This window comes from Pollachius pollachius (assembly GCF_949987615.1).
Source record: "Pollachius pollachius genome assembly, chromosome: 8".
Lineage (NCBI taxonomy): Eukaryota > Metazoa > Chordata > Actinopteri > Gadiformes > Gadidae > Pollachius > Pollachius pollachius.
Window position 1 is genome coordinate 7664983 of NC_136941.1, and position 20905 is coordinate 7685887.

Genomic DNA, 20905 nt, shown 5'->3' on the forward strand with positions numbered 1-20905 from the left:
GACCGATAAAAAAACGACAGTGTTACCCCTTATGTTTTTTTCATGACAGCTGATAAAAAACGACAGTGTTACCCCTTATGTTTATTTCATGACGACCGACAAAAATGGACAATGTTAACCCTTATATTTGAATGAGGACCGATAAAAAATGACAGTGTTACCCCTTATGTTTATTTCATGACGACCGACAAAAATGGACAATGTTAACCCTTATATTTGAATAAGGACTGATAAAAAAACAACAGTGTTACCCCTTATGTTTTTTTCATGACAGCCGATAAAAAACAACAGTGTTACCCCTTATGTTTTTTTCATGACAGCCGATAAAAAACGACAGTGTTACCCCTTATGTTTTTTTCATGACGACCGACAAAAATGGACAATGTTAACCATTATATTTGAATGAAGACCAATAAAAAACGAGTGCTATAGGAGGTATAGAAAAATGATGGAGAGAATATCCTTTTGAGAAAAAGGAGGTACAGAAAAATTGAGAATATTTTTTTGAAAGAAAGGAGGTACCCTACCCCTTATGTGTTTTTTCATGACAGCCGATGAAAAACAAGTGTTACCCCTTGTTTTTTTCATGACGACCGACAAAAATGGATAATGTTAACCCTTATATTTGAATGAGGACCGATAAAAAACGACAGTGTTACCCCTTATGTTTTTTTCATGACAGCCGATAAAAAACGACAGTGTTATAGAAGATATAGAAAAATGAAGGAGAATATCCTTTTGAGAAAAAGTAGGTACAGAAAAATGGAGAATATATTTTTGAGAAAAATGCGGTATAGAAAAATGACAATATTCTTTGGGCAAAATGAGGTATAGAAATGTATATTCCTATAGCTCCATATTCTCGATTTTTTATTCTCCATAATTTTGCTATACCTCCTTCTTCCCCCAAAAATATTCTCTCCATTTTCCTATACCTCCTTTATCCCCAAAAAATAAGTGACAATGGGCTGCAGTATTTTTACAAAGTTTATTAAAAATAGCTCTATGACAAACAAATATACAAAATAGGTCCCATCTATGAGCTCAGGAATATATTAAAGGTCAGAAAAGTTTGACAGACAATTGGAAGTGTTTCAATATTATACATTCATTGAGAACAAAGCACAGTCTACGTGGTCAACACAATCTCAACTCTTACATTCTAGACCTTCTGCCTCGGCTCTGGTGATATCATCACCTCACAGGTCATGAAGTGGTTGGTTAGTTTTCCTAATGGATGTGAAACTGTGAACCTCTACTAAAGAAGACGGTTTATTTATTTGGTCCAAGTTTTGGAGTCTGTTGACTTGTCCTCAGTGTCCATGTAGCAGAGACACAGATGCTCCTTTCCGATGAGGACCAGGGACTCTCCGTTGCTGTGCCAGCTCAGAGCATGAACCTGGAAACCCCCTGGGGGAGAGGGAGGGGAAAAAGAGAATAAATTATAATACAACGATATGACTCATTTTCAGTTTTAGAAAAGCTTTCGAATGATATGCGGTTCAATGAGACTGTGTCGAATCAACCACCAGACTCTGAATAAGAGCCATTTGGAACGCTCCTAACAGGTGTAAGAGTCTCCAAGACATGGAAGCCCCAACGGAGCCAGCAGGGTGACGCACCTTCGCTGGGGACCTGCACGGAGACGCTGCCCGCAGGAGACCACAGGTACAGCCGGGGGGTCCCGGTGCACAGCGCCAGCCGGGGCCGCAGGGGGTCCCACTGGAAGCAGCGCACGGCCGCCGTCTGCTCCAGCACCGCCTCCAGGCTCATCTTCTGCATGTCCCACACCCACACCCCGCTGGCCATGTTGTCTAGGGCGCAGAGAGACAGGCACACAGTCACCGGATTGGGGTCTGATTAGGGGGGCTCTGCGGTGATGACATCTGCCCCCCCCGCCTCCCAGATCCCTCACTGTTCCAAGACGCCGTGAGCCAGCGATATGGACGCAGAGAAGAACTACTTGGGTTTGGCCCAGATCATCGGAAAATGTACGTCGCCCCTTAATGCCGCTTAAGCAGCTATTCCACTCAGATCCTTGCCTCCTGCTTGACCCCTCACCGATACAGCTCATCTAAAGGGTTGATTATGGTTCCACGTCAACGCAACGCAAGGACCACGCTGACGCTTCGCCGCAGTCGTGAACCTGTTTTGGTTTTAGTGAGCGGACCAATCACAGCCCTTGCTGCTGCGTCGCCTCGACGCAAGGTCACAATTTTTGGGAGGCGCACGTCAGGCTCTTGCGGTGGACGCAAGGAGGGTCCACATGGACGTAATGGGCCCTATACCCCCTTGCGTTAACCATAATCAGCCCTTTGGAAGGTCTAATGAACGACCGATAAGAAAACAGGATGTAGGAAAAAAGTATAGGACTTCAGCCCGCATTCGTTTCTGTCCCAACTGCAGTAACGGGGACGTGTGGATGTACTGATTAGAAATTGTCTACTTTTTTAAAGGGATTTTAGCCTTTGCGTTAGCAGTGGTGGGTGTGGAGAAGATGGATGAAGGGTGGAGGCCCGTGCGCTGTGAGGTCCTACCGTTCTTGGTGGCCAGGTACCGGCTGTCTGCGCTGAAGGCCAGGCTGGAGACCCCCACCTTGGGGTTGGCTCGGTCCAGGTCCGGCTTCACCGCGGGGATCTGGAAGGGTGGCTGGCTGATCTCATCTGTAGGACACACGTTCCTCGTGATGATATACAGTCGGACCTCCAGAACACAGGCCGTCATCAGTATCTACAATGTGTCTGGTATAACTGTACAGATGGCCTCTAACCGTCAGGGTCAGGTCGCTCTGAAATAACGGTGACATTTTCACCATGTGACCTAAAACGCTTGAGGGTGGTAAAATCACCATATGTATATATTATTTTATATAATGATAGAATAGAATAATGGTAATGGGATGGCATATAGATATATTTGTAATGTGGTGGAATATAGTTATATTACTAATGTGGTGTAATATAGTTATATTACTAATGTGATGGAATATAGTTATCTTCCTAATGTGATGCAATATAGCTATCTTCCTAAAGTGATACAATATAGTTATAATCCTAATGTGATAAAATACAGTTACAATCCTAATGTGATACAATTATGTTGTATTCCTAATGTTAGATAATAGTCATAATCCTAGTGTGATGGGATATAGTTATAAGCCTAATGTACCCTATAGTTGTAGTGTATGGCCCATGATGGGACCTGACGGCTGTATACACCCCTCAGAGGAAGCCTACATTTGCTCTGCACGGCGAGGAGAGGGCTGCCCGCACTGACGTGGTGGCTGGAGAGGTCTTGGATGGACAGGGCTGGCCTCTTCTCCACCTCCTTGTACACCACCTGCAACACCAACAAACACAAGAGTACACGCACGTCCCAGCAGACCCTTTTCACTGGCCGGCCATAGTAGGGGGAAGTGAAGTAACGTTTTCTTTACCTTCTTTTTCCCCAAAAAATATTCTGTCCATCGATTTTTTTGGTTTAAGTGAGAGAAGTTATAATGAGTTATAAGGGAATAAAAAGAATACAAATCGGAAAAAATGGGAGGTAAAAAAAAAAATATAAATCCGAGAAGGATTAGATTTTACATTCTCTCCATCATTTTTTCTATACCTCCTTTTCCTCGATTTTTTTATTCTCCGTAATTGTTCTGTTCCTGTGTTATTAACATCAGGTTGCTTTGTGTATGGTATATGGACTTGACTAGTTGTGTCTGTGCTGGTATAATGATATTGGTCCTTGAAGCCATACCTCAATGGAACAGACCCATAGGTAATGTTACGAGCACCACCTGTGTTTATCCCACTGTGAAGGGGCCCGTAGAAACGCATCAAACCGAACCCAGGCACTGCTTGATCTCCTGGTCGGGGGTCATTGGGGGACACTTACCGTTTTGGGGGAGCAGATGGTGGCTGGGTGCTCAAACTCTGTGATCTTCTTCCAGGTGATGTGGTTTAATATGCGGACCTGATGGGGGGGAAACAGGGTGGGGTTGGTCACGTTGACTTACATACAGCATTTATCAGCCATGGCCCCAGAATATTTTTTTGACTTCCAATTACACTCAAAACTGTAAAATACATTTTTAAACCCTAACCTACATACTAATATTCACAGAGAACTTGCAATACATATACCTAACATTCTTATTCATTACCACGGAGCATTGATATATATGTAAATACTGCTTTTCTCATGCTGCTGAACTCATGCAGTGTGCATGAGTTCAGCAGCTACACTCATTAGGCAAGTTTCAGAACAAGCATGCGTTGCGCTGCTTCATATAACATAATGCATTCTGGGATCAAAACGTCAGAGCTGCTGTTGATAACTTCCCTTTGCGACATGTCACATGTCTTTAAAATCCCACGGGAGCTCCGTCCGCCTGAATTTCTGTGTATATTTTCTCAAATAAATGTGGACATAAGACACTCCCCTCAACATATCAAAACGTTGCGGGGTTTGTTTGGGTCACCATGTGGAATTTCCCACGTGACAAATGACGTAATTCCTTTCAAAGAGGTGTGCTCTCTCCCAAACTGTGCTTGTTCAAACTACGAGAAGTGCCCCTGTGTCCTACTTGACGTGGTGGGAACTTGACGTGTTTCTCCCTCAGTTGTTGGCAGATGTTCTCAAGTCTCGTGCATGCGTGCGCGCAAATGCAGACGATCTGAAACACGCCTATCAGTTATGATGTGATCGACAGCACCTGGTTAAGGTGGATTGGGAACAGTGACTTCCACAGCCGGGGTGTTCCCCCTGGTGGTCAGGGGTCATACCGCACCCGTCTGTCCTCACCTTCTCATCGAAGCTGCCGATGGCCAGGAACTGGCTGCTGGGGCTCCAGGCCAGAGACTTGATCCCCAGGGACCACTCGTAGGCACTGAAGCTGGACAGGAGCCGTCCATCCAGGGAGTAGAGCAGCACCTTGTACTGCTCAGGAGAGTTACGGTCAAGCTTTCTCATGAGGGCAACTTGGAAAAAAGGAATGGAATTCCTTTTGTCCCAATTCCAAAAAATATATATTTCTTAAAATTATTACAAAAGGTAAAACATTATAGATATATCCTTATACATACTGAACTATGAAACAAATTACAGTTCAGTTATACAAAGTTAACCAATCAAGTGATTTCCATTGTAACAGAAAATCCTATGCAACCACCTGATATTTCCCATCAAATAATGAGAACAAATCCAGGCGTTCCACTAGGATGTTCCCTATGCATCCTATAGAACACGGGGCGATCCCCCACACCACAACCCCACGAGAACTCAGTCTAGGATCCCGTGTCCTGGAGGAAGGTGCTCACCTCCAGACAGCTGTCCCAAACCGCCAGGACACAGCCGTTGGGAGACCACTCCAGCCCGGCCAGGTCCTGGGTCTCCGTCTCAAAGTGCTGGGACACCAAGGACAGGGGGACGACCATGGGGTCACATGATGGCGGACAAGGGTTAAAGGTCAGCACATGGTGACAGAGCAGTGATTCCTAAACAAAGTGTTGTTAGAATTAATGTTATTCTAAAACACTTGTAGGTCATTGTAGATAAACAAATATTTTTTTTATTTTTGAGTTTGAAAACATGATGCATTTATACTCCAATTTTTTTTTTATCTTGCACAGCCCTAGCACACAGTATATATATAGATATAGATATGTACATGGATGTGTTTATAACATGGTAATAGACAATTGCAGCTAACCACATTTTGATCCGCCTCCTGAAAACTGTGAAACAAACACATTAAACCCCGGCTCAGTGCGAGCGTCCTCCCGTTACACCACAGCCTCTCCCAGAGTCCTCAGCAGCCTGCCAACGTCAGCCCTGCCCACCTGGCCAGGGCGCTCTGGGCCTTCTGCCACATTCTCCTCCACCACCACTCACCCTGAGCAAGTGCCAGTCCTCACACACAAACACGCTGACATAGTCCTTGCAGTCGCGCCGCTCGGCCAAGGCCATGTAGCTGCCGTCCCTGCTGAAATCAATCCCTGTGGTGGAGAGACGGGGGGGGGGGGGTACAGTATACGGTTATGGCGGGACGCAAACAAAACTAAAGGGTGGTGATGTAATAAAAGGCTTTTACAATGGGAAAATTTTGGTGTAGAAAATTATGGAGGGAATGCAATTTTTAAAAAGGAGGCAATATGATCGATAGAATATATTTTCGGGGAAAAGGAGGTATAGAACAATGGGGAGAATTAAAAAAAAAAAGAAATTCTCTCAATAGTTTTTATATCATAAACATGACGTGTGCATAAAATAAACCTGGTCGTAATGCGGTTGAATTGCCTGCCAGTTCGTTTGGATTAAAAACTGAACCCATAAAGGAAGAATTTGTGATGATCCACACGTGTGCCTGTTATGGGGCTCACAAGCGCCTTCCAAAAGCCCCACAGCTGCAGATATCTTAGCCAGCTACCTAAACCCAGTATAACCACAGCAACACTCTGCACCTCTCGCTAACCTGCAGTCCCTCCATCCCTCCAGAAGTTGATCCCACAAGTTAACAATTTATGTCACTTATTATAGCGCTAGCATTTCTTGGACTGGGCCGTGGTGGGCCGGGGCTATTTTGCGGCGGGCGCGGCAGCCGTATCGTTTATCCGCCAGATCTGGAGCTGGGGGGGGGGGGGGGGGCATGCGACACAGCGGAAAGGGGCCACAGACAATCATTTCCCCTTGACGTTGACAGGTCCGTTATGGCGAGCGCGACCCAGCATTTACTGACGGTGGCCGCAGCTGTCAGCAGAGGGCCTCGCCGTTTGGCCCCGCGGAGCCTGGATCAAGCCATAAAGGTCAGGGGACAGGGATTGATTCATGGGGCATTCTACAGAGCTCCGGGGCAGAGACCCTGTCCTCAGCTACTCCCAGGCAGGGAGTAAGCACGCACGTACGCACGCACACATAGACGCACGCACACATCCTTCTCAATCCCAGCTTTGTAATAGGTAATACAATCATATTAGGTTACTGTAATATCGCTCTAATCAAACAAACAATAAAAACACAGTCACATAAACAACAAACAAGACTCCACGCACGCAGGTGCACACACAAGCAGGCAGGTGCACACGCACACACGCTCGTGAGCCTACCATGAGAGTCCATGAAAAGCACACTTACCCTTCTGACAGGCTTTGGGGTACTTGATGTACGACACAGCCTTGGTGCAGAGCGACCACACGGTGACTCTCAGCTGTGAAAATAAATACATGAATGTATGTTTAATACTATCCGTTTAGCAGACATTTCCATAGCAAGACACACGACCCATTTTCTCTAAATCTATTCATTCATAGATCTAACCATTCATGAGCAGGTAGAGGTAAGGAATTTTGGTCGTGGGTTCTTACAAGTACGCTATGGACATTGTGGGGTTCACATCGAGAACCCCAAACCCCTTAACCATGTGACTATCCTGGCCCAGGACACGCTATGAACAAATACGTTTATAGCTCATCGCCTAGAGAGAGAAAGTGTGGCCGGCGGGGCAGAAATACTTTAGAGAATGAACCAGGAAAAGAGGAGTCTTTGATCCGCATTTGGCCCGGGACGCCCTCAATCATTCCCGCCTGTCGCTTGCACCGCCTTGAGGAACCAACAACTGCATCTCACTGTTGCCCCCCCCCCCAGAAGAAAGGACAGCCTTTCCTCTCATCGTGAGAGACGAGGGTTATCAGACAAGCGGGCCTGTGTAAGCGGAGCCAGGCTCAGCCCGGCGGCACGCTGCATAAAGGCCTTGTGTCGACAGCTGGGCCCATTAGATTAATAGGGACCTCAATCAAGCAGCCAATCGACCGGCCTAATGAGAGCAGTGAGAGGGCCCAGCTAGCTGCGTCCATCCCGGCCGGCCAAGGTGGACGACAGGCTGGAGCGGTGGTATGAGGCCGGCCTGAGAGTCGGCCACCGGACCCTGTGAAGAGGGTGGGTCAGCAGAGGTGAGGGCTGTGGGCGGCGGTTGCTGGGGGGGTGGGGGATGAGCGGGGCTCTGGCATGTTACCCATGGCTAAAGATCTGAGACAGCTCCCTATATGGGATGCATCGCCATCAGACTGCCAGATAAAATACACCCAGGAAACGCCTGTTAATCGCCTGGCATGTCATAGAGGTGATTACCATCATTGTGTTGCACTCCTCTTTTGACTGTGTGCTTACAGAGATCCATACATTAGCCTAGTCATTGTTTAATTTTTACTAATTACAATTTTCTGGTCGTGTCTGGTCACCGCAAGTTGCTAGTTCGATCCCCGAATCCTCCTAGCTGAGAGTCGAGGCGTCCCTGAGCAAGGCACCTAACCCTAACTGCTCCCGACGAGCTGGCTGTCGCCTTGCATGGCTGACGCCGCCATCGGTGGGTCAATGTGTGCATGAATGGGTGAATGTTAGGCCACATTGTACAGCGCTTTGGGTGGCCACTGGTTCCAAAAAAGCGCTATATATAAATACAGTCCATTTACCTTTTACCAGAACTTCCAATCTGTTGCACTCCTCCCTAGAAGGAGGGATTTGTGTTCCCTCACAAGGTGTCTGCCCTCTGGGTTCAGGGGGTTCGCCCGTTAGAAGGCTTAGGGTTATGTGGAATGACATAATGCTGGCCTTGGAAGCCCTTTGAGACTGGAACCGTGATTAAAGGCTACACAACTAAAATTGATCTGACGCCCTAAAATAACAAAAACCTGGCAGAAGGTTCGATGTGCCGGTGCACCCAGTAGCTGGGCCAGGGGGCGCCCCGTTTCCTAGAAGAGATAGGCAGTCACGAGGCGCACTCCGACTGAGGAGCTTTTCCCTCTAGGGAGCTGCTATGGGTGTGGCTTGGGAGAGAGGATCCGCCCAACTTTACCATTTAGCGGCCCGGGTATTACCTGCCTCGGGTTTGGTGCTTTCTGAGCAGAGTATGTTTTGTAGTGACTAGTGAAGTATGCATGTGGTGAAGTTTTTTAGATTTGCAATTCGCTGATGTAAATTCCTTAACAGAGCAACACTTTCTCTGTTACCGCCTAAGTGCGTCGGTCTGTTTTGAGCATTTGGTAGCCGCTAGAACGTTTCCTGTATGGGAACGGAGACCGAGGGGAACTACGTGAGTAGGCGCAGCTAAAACAATGAGCCGCTTTACAAGAAGTCCCTCAGACGGAACGCGCCTACTGTTAGGCCTTCCTACAGAAGCCATCCAATACATCTCCCCACACGCGTGACAAATTAACAGCAAGTAATGTAATCAAGCTTCGCGAATGACAAGGAAGTGCAAGAGATTAGCCCAGGCGGCCACAAGGCAGCAGAACAAAGACATCAGGCAACGCTAAAGCTAGCTTTTGACAGAAACCTTCCTTTGGTTTCAGTGGGTGCGGCGGCGTGGCTGCCAAACTAAAGGCCATGGCAGGGAGCCAGCAGCCAAGCTTATTCATAACCCAGGGTCCCAAATAAAGTGCGGCTCCTTGGCCTTTAGGAAATAAGCACCGCGCCACACGCCTAGGGGACTTTATTAAATAATCGCTGGGGGACACGGCAGGCTGCATGTGTACATTACATTAACTGCCTGCTTATTACAAGTATTTGCCAGGAGCAACCGGAGCCTTATTCAGCGCTGGATCTGTGCGGTTCTGGACGGGCTAGGTTTCAGCACCGTCAAACCCGTTGGCCTGTTGCTGACGCTTTTAGTTCAGCTTAAAAGAACATCATGACCTCAACTCCTCTAGACGGACCAGTGTGATTTCTTATTAAAGCTGCATCGATAATGATTGTTTGATAGCTTTGACATTTATGAATGCAACACATTTTGTCCAAATTGTCATCACCTATGAGCACGCATCACAGCTCACATTTAAAGCAGGTGGGTCAAACAAAAATGGAGGCACCGTCTCCTGTTTCGGTAGTTAACAAGTATTGAGCTGTTGCTAAATACCTGGATGGGCCATGTGAGCAAACCACTGGCGGATAATCGGGCCTTAACTGTACCAGGAGACAAAGATTCCTGCAGTGGCCATATGGCATACATCTCCCCCTCTTAAACACAACTCAGGACAGCAATCATTACAAGCGACCCAAATAGCCTTGACGCGCGTTCCTCGCCTTGTCTATGTTCGGGGATCCTAGCGGTGTTGCAATGTACAAAGCACGCGCTGTGCCCTGGATGTCGGGGTGTGAAGTCACACCGTCTTTACGGCCCTCGGCGGTACGCACGTCCTCCAGGTTGCAGCGGGGGCCGTTTGAGGATCGAAATCCTTAACGTTTTTAGAAATCGCTTTGAGGTAGTGTCTGACATTGACCACCCCCCAATTCGCTATTGACATTCAGACCCGACTTGAACCCCAGACCTCCCGTTTGAGGATGGAAGATGATCAGGTTTTCTTGGAGCCCCTTGCACAGCTCTCACCACTGAGTGCCCAGACAGACATCCGAGCCGGGCCGGTGTCTGGCTGTCACCTAGCCGGCGTGAGGTTTCCATGCTCCTGCCGGTGGCCATCCAGCTGTGTGGGCCGTATAACTACTCCTCGCCACACACACGCCTTCCCCCGGACGTCCCCTTTCTCGGACACGTTCCCACGGCGACTCGGGACAACACGACTCAAAACAGAGAGAAAAACACATGTACCCCTTCTGAGAGGCCTTTAAGCCCCCCCCGACCCAAACATGCCGGCCGCGGGGGGTGGGCGGACGGCGGTCTGAAGTGTGATGTCACTTAAACAGGGCCGCGGGCCGAGTGAGGGAATAGGTGGGAAATTTCCTCCTCACTGCGGGACTTGACACAGGATCCGGAGCGGGTAAAGCTACACCTCTGGGTGGTAGAGGGGCTCCATCTACCTCCAGGCAAAAAGGTGGACGTCGCCCCAGGGGGCATGGGGCGGGGGGGGAAAGAAAAAATGAAAAGAATAAAAAATGACAGCCCACAGCTGCTGCTCTGAGAGAAAGGGGGAACTTCTCATATCTGTTGGGGATTTCCAACCGTTGTTCCACCGACAGCTTGTGTAATGTAGTACTGTTACGATTCTCTGCGAGCCAACCCGCAAAACATTTATTGAGCTCGCCTGGGATGAGTGTGATAAAGTGGAGGTCCTCCTGGGGAATAAACTGGGATAAAGCAGAGCCCTGCCAGGGGCTACGCTGGCACAGAGAACCAGCGCTGAAACACAGACCTGGGCCACAGCAACAGTAGCTGAAATCCAGTGCCTCTGAGATCCGTAATAATAATAAAAACACGCTACTACAGGGTAAGAGTCAGGGAATTTCCCATAGCAGAGGCCGTGGGCTAACAAACTATAAATAACACCACAAGACACTGGCAACAACTCATCAAATAAAAAAATGAAACAAACAAAAAGCGATCTGTAAGCCTTTCTCGATAGGTTCTTCTATTGTGTGTGTGTGTGTGTGTGTGTGTGTGTGTGTGTGTGTGTGTGTGTGTGTGTGTGTGTGTGCGTGTGCGTGTGCATGTGCGTGTGCGTGTGTTGCGGTGTAGCCCCGTCTGTCAACAGAGGATTAGGCCCTGTGCATTCCGCTCCGAGAGCCATCTCAAACTGATATAGCACATTTCTCCTGTTACAAGCCTCATGTTCTACCAGCGCTCCGTTGCCTAAGCGGTGCCAAGACAGAGGTATGAGCGCTCTATTGTGCCACAGAAACAGCAGCTGCCCAGGGCATACGTGCGAGTTTATAGTCTGGTCGCGCTTCTGCCAGAAAATGCTAGGTGGTGGCGTAAGGGTGCTACCGCTAAGCTGCTCGGAACAAAGTGGAAAACCATTAGAGGTGTTCGGCTCCCCGCCGACCTTGGCAACTTGGCTCCGCTGACGGGATGGTAAAGGTTGATTAGTGTGTAAATGTGTGGGGGCATAGTGAGAGGGCCTGGGATGAACAACTGAACCCCCGGGGGCAAGAGGTAAGCATTGGAGCCTGCCCATTCGATCTCTCGACATCATGAAACGGTTTGTTTTCATCGTTCCCGTCTCAAAAGGCTGGAATGTGGTCACATAAAAACAACATGGACAAATCGGGACGCATTGATAAAAAAAACGTAGTCGTAGGGAAAAAAACAACAAAAAAAAGCCTCATCCACACACACGCATTCCCAAACCACAGGCAGCTGTCCATAAGCAAGCTAATATAGCAGGCTGTTTATGAGCAGGGTCTGAAACCCTAGCTTGACACCCGTCTGGTACAGTCTTAATGAAACTGTGGGCGGGGGTGAAGGTGAGGTCAGTGGGCCCCTTGGCAAGGTAGTAGCTAGTGACAGCCAGCGATGCGCCGGGTGAACATGGCCTAGCTTATGTCGTTAATCAGTGGAAAGACGCTCAACGAAACGGCGTCTGGAATCCCTGCGTTTATAAGACACCATCCAACGTTCCAAATGTGACTGCAATAATGGGCTATTATTAGGGAGGGTTGGTTTGATTTGGCAGAAAAGCACTGTGGAGAAACATGGAATTTCATTTTTAGATTCTAATCGCTATGAGTGACAACTTCCAACTGCCAATATAATTATTTTATGTAATATCAATATATAAAACGTACACTAACAAAAATTGTGTTTAGGAGTGTAACCCATAAGAGACAGGCCGTCCTAAAAGCGTAAAAGTAAAGCTAACCGATTAGAGCAATCAGTGTTTCACCATGTTATGCAACTCCACTCATACAGTAGGAGAGATGATGGGCTGAAATCAGTAGCACCAATACACCAACCGTACAGTGTCTTTAATACACATATCACAGGAGGCTGCTGCCTCTCCGACGGGGGGGAGGAATTGTTAAGCATTTCTCGTGTCATTTAAAAAATGCAGCCAGACACAAAGCAGTGAGGCAGTATTCCCAAAGTTTACATTGCACTCCACGCAGCCTTCCCTCCGGTCTAGACACGGTTGGGCGCTGGGCACAGAATGCCCTGGTCAACTGACTCCAGGGAGGGCTGATAGACCCTCTGCTGGCACCATGCCCGGGTACGGTCTGGGGGGGGGGGGGGGGGGGGGGGGGGGGTCCAACCTATGGTCCCCTTGAGGAACATGTGCCCAGTGAGAACGGACCAAGACAGAGGCCAGGGAGGGGGTGGGTGTTGGGGTAAGTCTGGTATATGAAATGCAGACTAATAAAGATACCTCCAGAGTTTCCGTGGTGTGAACTGTGAAGAACCCGATGCCTCTTAGAAAGCCTTCTCTTGGCCGTTGTTCACAAGCGCTTCAGGAAGTTATCTATTATCCATCTAGAGATATCTTTGGATGTATTTGTGGATTTCCCCCACACACATCCCCTTTTAATAGGTGGTAGTGTAAGTGAATCATTAACAAATGGCAAAGGTTTATAGTTGCTCCGACACTTTAGGTGGAGCAGGTGGGTTGATGTCCTGGAAAGAAATGCATCACCGCCAAACACAACACAGACATCGGGTATTGCAAGCAAAGGAAAATAGCTCAGGAGGCCACAAGCGCACGCATGTACGTGCACACGCATGTACGTTCCGCCGGCACTTGAGACCAATTCATGACAACATGCTAACAGGCCTGGGCTATGAAACCACACTGAATATGTAAAGCAGGTGGAAGTTTGGTGTGTGTGTGTGTGTGTGTGTGTGTGTGTGTGTGTGTGTGTGTGTGTGTGTGTGTGTGTGTGTGTGCCTGTGTATATGCGTGTACGTGTGTGTGCTATCAGGGGGTTCACGAAAGGCTCTGGTGTCTAGCTATTTCGGGGCTCTCCCTACCTTGTGAGACAGCAACAGTTGACACCGGACACACCGCGCATTTAAAAAACAGCGTAGACGGCACACGCACACACACACACACACACACACACACACACACACACACACACACACACACACACACACACAAACGCAAACAGTGTACGTCGGCCACTCACATGGAACTCGGTGGTGTTGAGAATGTGACGGCCGTCCGGACTCCAGCGCGAGGAGACCAGTCCGATTGACCCCTCGTCGATCTTACAGTGCCAGTCAGGCTGCTCCAGTGACCACACCTGAGGAGAACGGCAGAGAGAGGGAGCGCTGGACCAGTGCTTTACATTGATAGCTCTTCATCCAGCCTGCTCAACACATTGGGAGAGGAGAGGCAGAGAGAGGGAGCGCTGGACCAGTGCTTTACATTGAGAGCCCTTCATCCAGCCGCAAAACAAACTGCGAGAAGAGACGCAGAGAGAGAGCGCTAGACCAGTGCTTTACATTGAAAGCTCTTCATCCAGCCAGCTCAACACACTGTGAGAGGAGGCAGGCACCAAAGAGATCATGAAAGACCGCCGTTGGTTCCCCTTGCAACGGTAAGTCCCAATTCATCACAGAGTCTCTCCACTATAGGAGGGCAGTCCAAGTCGGCACTCACCATCCACGAGTTGGTAAACATGATCACACAATTTATTGTAAGGATGGATTTGCTTTAGAATGTTTCTACTGTATCCACACAACAACATATGCGGAGTAGGGATGTTAACCGATGGCTGTTTGACCGTATCAACGTTAACCGATCAAAATTGTCGCTTGTCGGTTAAAAAAAAAAGAAAAGATGATCGGATGAGGTGACTTATTGGAAGTTGGACCGACACCGCGTCTAGCCCACTGTTTAATTCCTCCTCAAGTCTTAATTATTCCCGCATGCAAGCGGCGGTGAATATGATCTCTAAATTATTATGGACAGTAGACAAACGCTATAAGACTACAGCCATCTCATTCCAAGATCTTTTTGTGTGAAGTTAAAAGAATTATCCCTCACCCTCAATTTTTCCGTCTCCTCCAAACTAAACAAGCGGCGTCTCTTCGGAGCTGTCATTTTCTTAAATGAGCAGCGGCAATGTGGCAAATGAGCTCCTAACGCTGCCCTCTTCCGATTGGCCCCTAGTGAATCCTGCGCAGGGTCTCAACCAGGTCCGCGCCATCTCAGACCATTGAGGCCGTTCGAGCCCGCTCTCTACACACGGTCAACTTGCAGTAAGCATGCCTCGTGTTTCAATTCAAAACACAGGTCGTGCCGCGGTTAGAGCCACTGCCTCTCACTCGGAGAGTGTGTGTGTGTGAGTCGGAGGCAGAACGGGAGAGAGATAAGCAGAGTTATGAAATAGCAAGCAGCTGGCGCGGCTCGAAATGGCTGTTATTTCAAATAGCACATTTTAATCTGATCGGTTAACCGGTATTAACTGGTTAAGGAGGCTCGGTGGCCTGTCAAGAATATTTTACATTTTCGCCATCCCTAATACGGAGAAAACATATACTTGCATGAACTCTTTGAAGAAATTACCTCTGTAATTAACTTGTTGAGAGACAACTTAATTAATTTAAATGCACTAAAAGGTTATCTATATGCCGTAAGACTAAGCATTAAGCACATAATGCTCTTTACTTACCCCAATTCCCCAACATAAAGCCCTGAATTTTGGGGGGGCTTAACCTCTAGCTAAGTGGGTCACAGACCCCAGGAGGAGACTCGGGGCAGCCAGGGAATTGAACCGGCTGGGTGGCTGCTGCCACTGTAAAAAATAAAACCTGATGTCGGCTTTTTAGGACTTGAAGTCATAAATGCTGTATAATGGCTAAGGAAATACACATGTGCCATTGCATAGCAAGAAATCTACTTGGGAAAAACTTGCTGAATTGGTTTTATCAGCCACACAAAACTCTCCTCTTGGATAAATAAACAGATTCTGATGGGTGATGGTTGAGGCCTTTTTGACAACATTTTCGATCACATTTCATATCCCAAAAGTTTCACACTTTGGGGATCGATGTTGTTCACTACTTTTAGTTTTCTTCAAGTTCCATATCATTGACCCGGGTTGGACAAAAGATAGCCCATATGCGTGTGTATGTATATATATATATATATCATGCACATCTTCAGTGTCCTACCTGCACTAGGCCTCTCTTGTACATGGCACAGAGTATGAAGAGGGAGTCGGAGGACCACTCCATGTGGACTATCTGGTCCAGGCAGGTGTAGAGGTGCAGGATCTGCAGGCTGTTTACATCTCGAACCACCAGCCGGTACTGAACACACGTAGCCTTCAGACGGGAAGAACACAAACCAGGAAACAACTCAATCAATCAATGGAGAGCGAGACAACCAGCCACGAAAAATGTGATTCAGTTTTTTTCAGAACAGAATTATATTGAATTATTTTATATATGGACATTGTAATAAATCCATCCCCAATCAAAGTGAAATTTGAGGAGGTATAGAACTAAAATGGTATTCTGTTCCCTCTTATATTATTAATATTTGTGGCCATATTCATCTTGTCATAACGAATTTAGCCTAAAAATCAATGTCAGTGACATTGACAGTACAATACCACCTGAATACGGTGAACCTTAAATTGCACAGGCCTAGTTGTATGGCAGAGATTAGTTTATCTTGGAATTGTAGCATAATGTCTTGGTATACGCATTTGTCCCATGAACAAAATATAAACTTACCAAGTATCTTCCATCTGGGGAAATTCTGCATAGTTGGTTGGACTGTTTGAAAATCTCAGAGAAATTCATCTCACTATCTCTGCAGTCTGTCCCAGGACTGCTTCGGATTAATTAAAAATATGATTACAACACATACGAATTGATCATTGCTTGTATTCCAGAAATCAAGAGGTAGCATATACGCGAACGAAAACAATCAATAGCTTCAGAAAAATGGTCCATCTTACAGCTAAACAAAATATGATGTAGTTGCAATATATGAGCGGTGGATGTCGCCATATGTTCAAGAAAGGTTTTCCGCTACATTTCGGGATGATGTTAACAAACAACTTTTTTTCATATTGCGTAAATAACGTTCATGTTAAGCTGCAACAAACTACAATAAAGAAACAACCTACAAAGCCTACTATCATGAAACGTGTCATCATTATAAACCCCAAAAGGAAGCAACAAATAAACTAACCCTATATATAATCATCATGATGTTGAATTTCTGTAACAGCATATATTTTACCATCTAGCCGATAACAAACAAGTGAAAACAGACTTTTGAATCAAAGCTTTGGTGTTCAGAAGTGGAAATGTTATGCATTCAGTCACTAACTCCCACCAGTTGATTCAACGTACCACCAAACTACATCACCCAGGCATACTGTACATCTACCAACCACCATGCGTATCATTTAACCTAGTAAGTCAGCAAGTCCTCGGCTGATGAACTAAAACGTTGGCGTTACGTAACTAGTAGGCTACATATAAATGTCAATATGTTTGTTGATGTCGTTAAACGAGTTCTCTTCATTCAAGCTCACGCTAGCATTAGCCCGTGGCTAACTGATAGTCCAACCTGTTTTCGTAAAACATAGTCATCGTTAGACACCAAAAGTTCAAACTTACATTCGGGCAGTTTCATTTACTTGTTATAGGTCCAAGCTCCTATAAAATTAATTCCCTGATAACTTTTCTCATTCTCCTGTCTGTTATGCTACTAATGACACTGCTGCTGTCTGAACAGATGGCAACACGATGAACTGCCCAATCAGCGACAGACTACAGCTCACTGTCTTCCCTGGGAAATGTAGTCCTTTATTTATTTTTTTAACACAATTCACAAACATCATAGTTATGTTACCTTTAGAACAGTTATAACTATTGGGTTTTGTTTAATAATTATAAATATAAAGGGTAATATTTATTTTTTACATTCTATCATTTTCTAATTCGTCCGTGTATTAAATAGCTAAAAACCTTTATAACAACACCAGGCCTACGTCCTAATGCCTCCAGTTTACGGTTCTTATTTCTAATTCTATAGACGTATTGGACGACCACATCTTGAATGTAGGCTATCAGTAAAATGTTCCTTTCTAATGTGTGTGGCCTCTGGTGCGCTGGGCACGGTTTCCCGCCCGTGTGCGTCCAAACCGCGGCTAGATTCTCCCGCCTCCTGCCTCTCCCACCGCTGCCTCTCGTCTCCTCAGCTTTCAGCAGCAATTGCCTCACGCTTTTCTGAATAGCAATCAAACCAAATGTTTTTCTTTTTAGATTTCTTAGAAGAGTCAATACTTTTCCTGCGTTCTTATCAACGTCGGAAGTCGGTCGATTTAATTTATGGAGGGTCATTCCCATGGCATGATAGATTATAAAAACGGCAGATCTGCGCAAAATTAGGTCATTTGACATTTGTGATCTCAAAAACGTGGTAAGTTGTTTTATATATATATATAGTTATTTATTTAGCCTATTTTCAGCGAAGGTACGGATGTTTGATATCGTTTGATGCTGTTTAATGTTTTATTATTTAATTGGAAATCTGAGGGAAACAATGGCCGCGTAACGACGCAGACATTATTTTACAAATAAGCTATTTAATTTTAGATATGTGAAGATAAGTGTGTGAGTTGACTACAGGCCTATATAGACTCTTTTAGGGATTTTAGGGATCTTGACTTCATAGCCACGTTGACGTAGCGTGAATATTGGGCTGCCCTATTTATCTTCTCCTTATGTGCTTCACGCACCTGTAGTGTCTATGTAGTGGTATTTTGGTTTTAATTTAACAAAAAACATAAAGAAAGTGTATCATTGTATAAGAAAGACAGTTTGTGTGATCTTGCATTATTTTAGCATAAGCAACAGAATTCAGGCCCATTAAGGCCCATTTATATATCATGTTAGAAGAAGTCTATCGCCTAGACCGGTTAAAACGATAGATATAGGCCTAGAATGTAATTGATTAAAAAAGGGTTTTTTAGGAAATGTGTTTGCAAGCTAATCCGTAGGTCTAGATCATGTGTAAGATTAGATGATAAATTTTGTTGCCACCTTCAGCATCAAGCAGCCTTGAATAAAATGAATTGCTAAGCATCCTCGTTAAAATTGTTATTTCTTACTGTTCCACCCGCAAAAGGTTTAAAAATGTAAAATAAAAGATGACAAAAAGGTGCCGATTTATTAAAGTAGCCAATACAATAAATAGCCTACATATATTTCCCAAAATGTAAAGGCCTACACGATAGAAAGGCTTCACTATGTCTATCATTTAATTGGTATAAATTGTCCCAATATGGGCCTTCTGGATAACCATTTTAAATCACCACATCGTTATTATCGTTACGATTCAATTGGGATTCTTTATATTAAATGCCCCGTAGCAGTAAAATGTGTGTGTGTGTGTGTGTGTGTGTGTGTGTGTGTGTGTGTGTGTGTGTGTGTGTGTGTGTGTGTGTGTGTGTGTGTGTGTGTGTGTGTGTGTGTGTGTGTGTGTGTGTGTGTGTGTGCGTTGTCATAGGCGCAGTGACAGCAGGTGAACAAAATACCACCGACAGCAGTCCTACCCTTTGGAACTTTAGGCTACAGCACCGTGTAGTCTGTTTACTGGATAACAAACGGAAGGGTTTTCTTTAAGTGTAGGATCACATGCGACCCTATCAGTGAGATATGAGGAACGGACGCCCAGCCTTACGCGTGGTAGGCTGCTAAGTGAAACCCCTGGCTGATGTCCGGGTGGATTCTCAATTAGCAGCGCAGCGCGAGGGTTCCAGAGGCGGCAGCCACCGCGGGAATAGCGGGAATCTAATTGGCTCTCGCACAGCTGCTCCAGAGTTCCAGAACCAATATGTGCGCGCACGTGCGTTTGCGCGCGTTTGTGCACGCGTGTGTGTACGTGCGTGCGTGCGTGTGTGTGTGTGTGTGTGTGTGTGTGTGTGTGTGTGTGTGTGTTTGTGCATGCGTGCGTGCTTGTGTGTGGACTATGACCAGCTCATTGACCCATGGTAAAAAGAAAAGAGGGTCTTCAAGTTCTTAATGAATCGATCAACAAACAACTCTTATCATCAATCGATATGAACACCGCTTCTTAAGATTATAGGCTCAAATCGATCAAGAACAGAACAAAACGCACATTTTGTTTACAGATTCCGAACCTAACATTGGACATGGTGCGGACACAACATTGGGTAGACGCTGATAAAGACATGATATAATTAATTATAAAACAGGCCTAGTTATTAATATCATTTGTACGTCGATATTCATTATATTTGCACTATTCCTATAAATAGGCCAGCGCGCAACTTGCATCCTCGAGTCGTGATCTTTTGCCCCAGTTTCCGCTGCGCAGCGCAACGGTTACTAAGGAGATGTGGTGCGGAACACAGCCGAGTATTAAACAAACTTTGGACGCAACCTCCAACATGCTGCGAGCGTTCGTGGTGCAGATCCAACACTGTTGTCAATGCTGTAGTTCCTACATCTTATCATTTAAGCTGTCTGAGAAGTTGGTGACTTTGAGGAAACCAAACCAAACTTGTATCATCATACGCGGTAGGCCTGTCATTTGTTTAGGTGGTATATGTTTTTGTTGTTGCGGTTTTTACAATTAAGCCAATAATAACTTGTTGACACTTCTACATGCATCGCATGATATGCCGGAATGCAAAGGCATAAAGTTCTAAAACTGAAAAGTAATTTGCACGCGAAGAGACAGACATGTCTATGGTTATAGAGCTTGGAGAGAAATCATCTCAAAAGCGTGAGTCCACATCGGGCCTCAATTCGCCAACGGGACATTGTTGAAACATTGAAATGTAACAGTTCCTCCCAGCCTTAAGGAAAGAGGCCTATGGGATGTATGAAGCATCGGGTGTAGAAGTCGAGCGCCCGGTCGGCGAGGTGCAGAAAGGAATTGGATTATTTTTCGTTCGGTGCCACGAGCCGTCGTGCGTCTTCAGGGAGGAGAGGGTGACGATGCGGACGGGTCTGGGCACGCCCGCGCCCCCCGGACACCTCCGTCATGTACACACTGATGCGATCACACCTGGATGGTGTGTGTGTGTGTGTGTGTGTGTGTGTGTGTGCGTGTGTGTGTGTGTGTGTGTGTGGGCACGCGCGCGTGCGTTTCTGTGAGTTTGTTTGTTGTTTTTGTGACTGACTGTTTGACTTGTATGTATGATTAATCTTGCTGGTTAATTTAGGGGCATTATAAGCGATATCACAGACTCCTAA

At 46.2% G+C, this 20905-nt stretch overlaps 1 protein-coding gene across 3 annotated transcripts; it reads right to left on the reverse strand.

The window, feature by feature from the left end:
* Positions 1-974: 974 nt before the first annotated feature.
* Positions 975-17415, reverse strand: wrap73 (WD repeat containing, antisense to TP73). 3 transcript variants are annotated; one of them, XM_079740793.1, is made up of 13 exons: positions 17297-17415; positions 16400-16496; positions 15833-15985; positions 13840-13956; positions 7126-7198; positions 5887-5990; positions 5313-5399; positions 4798-4932; positions 3889-3966; positions 3237-3339; positions 2538-2663; positions 1623-1814; positions 975-1410 (listed from the first exon to the last, which is right to left on the reverse strand). In XM_079740793.1, the coding sequence occupies exons 2-13, from the start codon at positions 16466-16468 to the stop codon at positions 1277-1279; spliced, it is 1371 nt and encodes a 456-aa protein (XP_079596919.1). In that variant the 5' UTR covers positions 16469-16496; positions 17297-17415; the 3' UTR covers positions 975-1276. The 3 variants fall into 3 exon arrangements, with proteins under 3 accessions (XP_079596919.1, XP_079596920.1, XP_079596921.1); XM_079740794.1 differs by having other exon boundaries at positions 16400-16499; positions 17297-17414; XM_079740795.1 differs by lacking the exons at positions 15833-15985; positions 16400-16496; positions 17297-17415 and adding an exon at positions 14703-14956.
* Positions 17416-20905: the final 3490 nt, after the last annotated feature.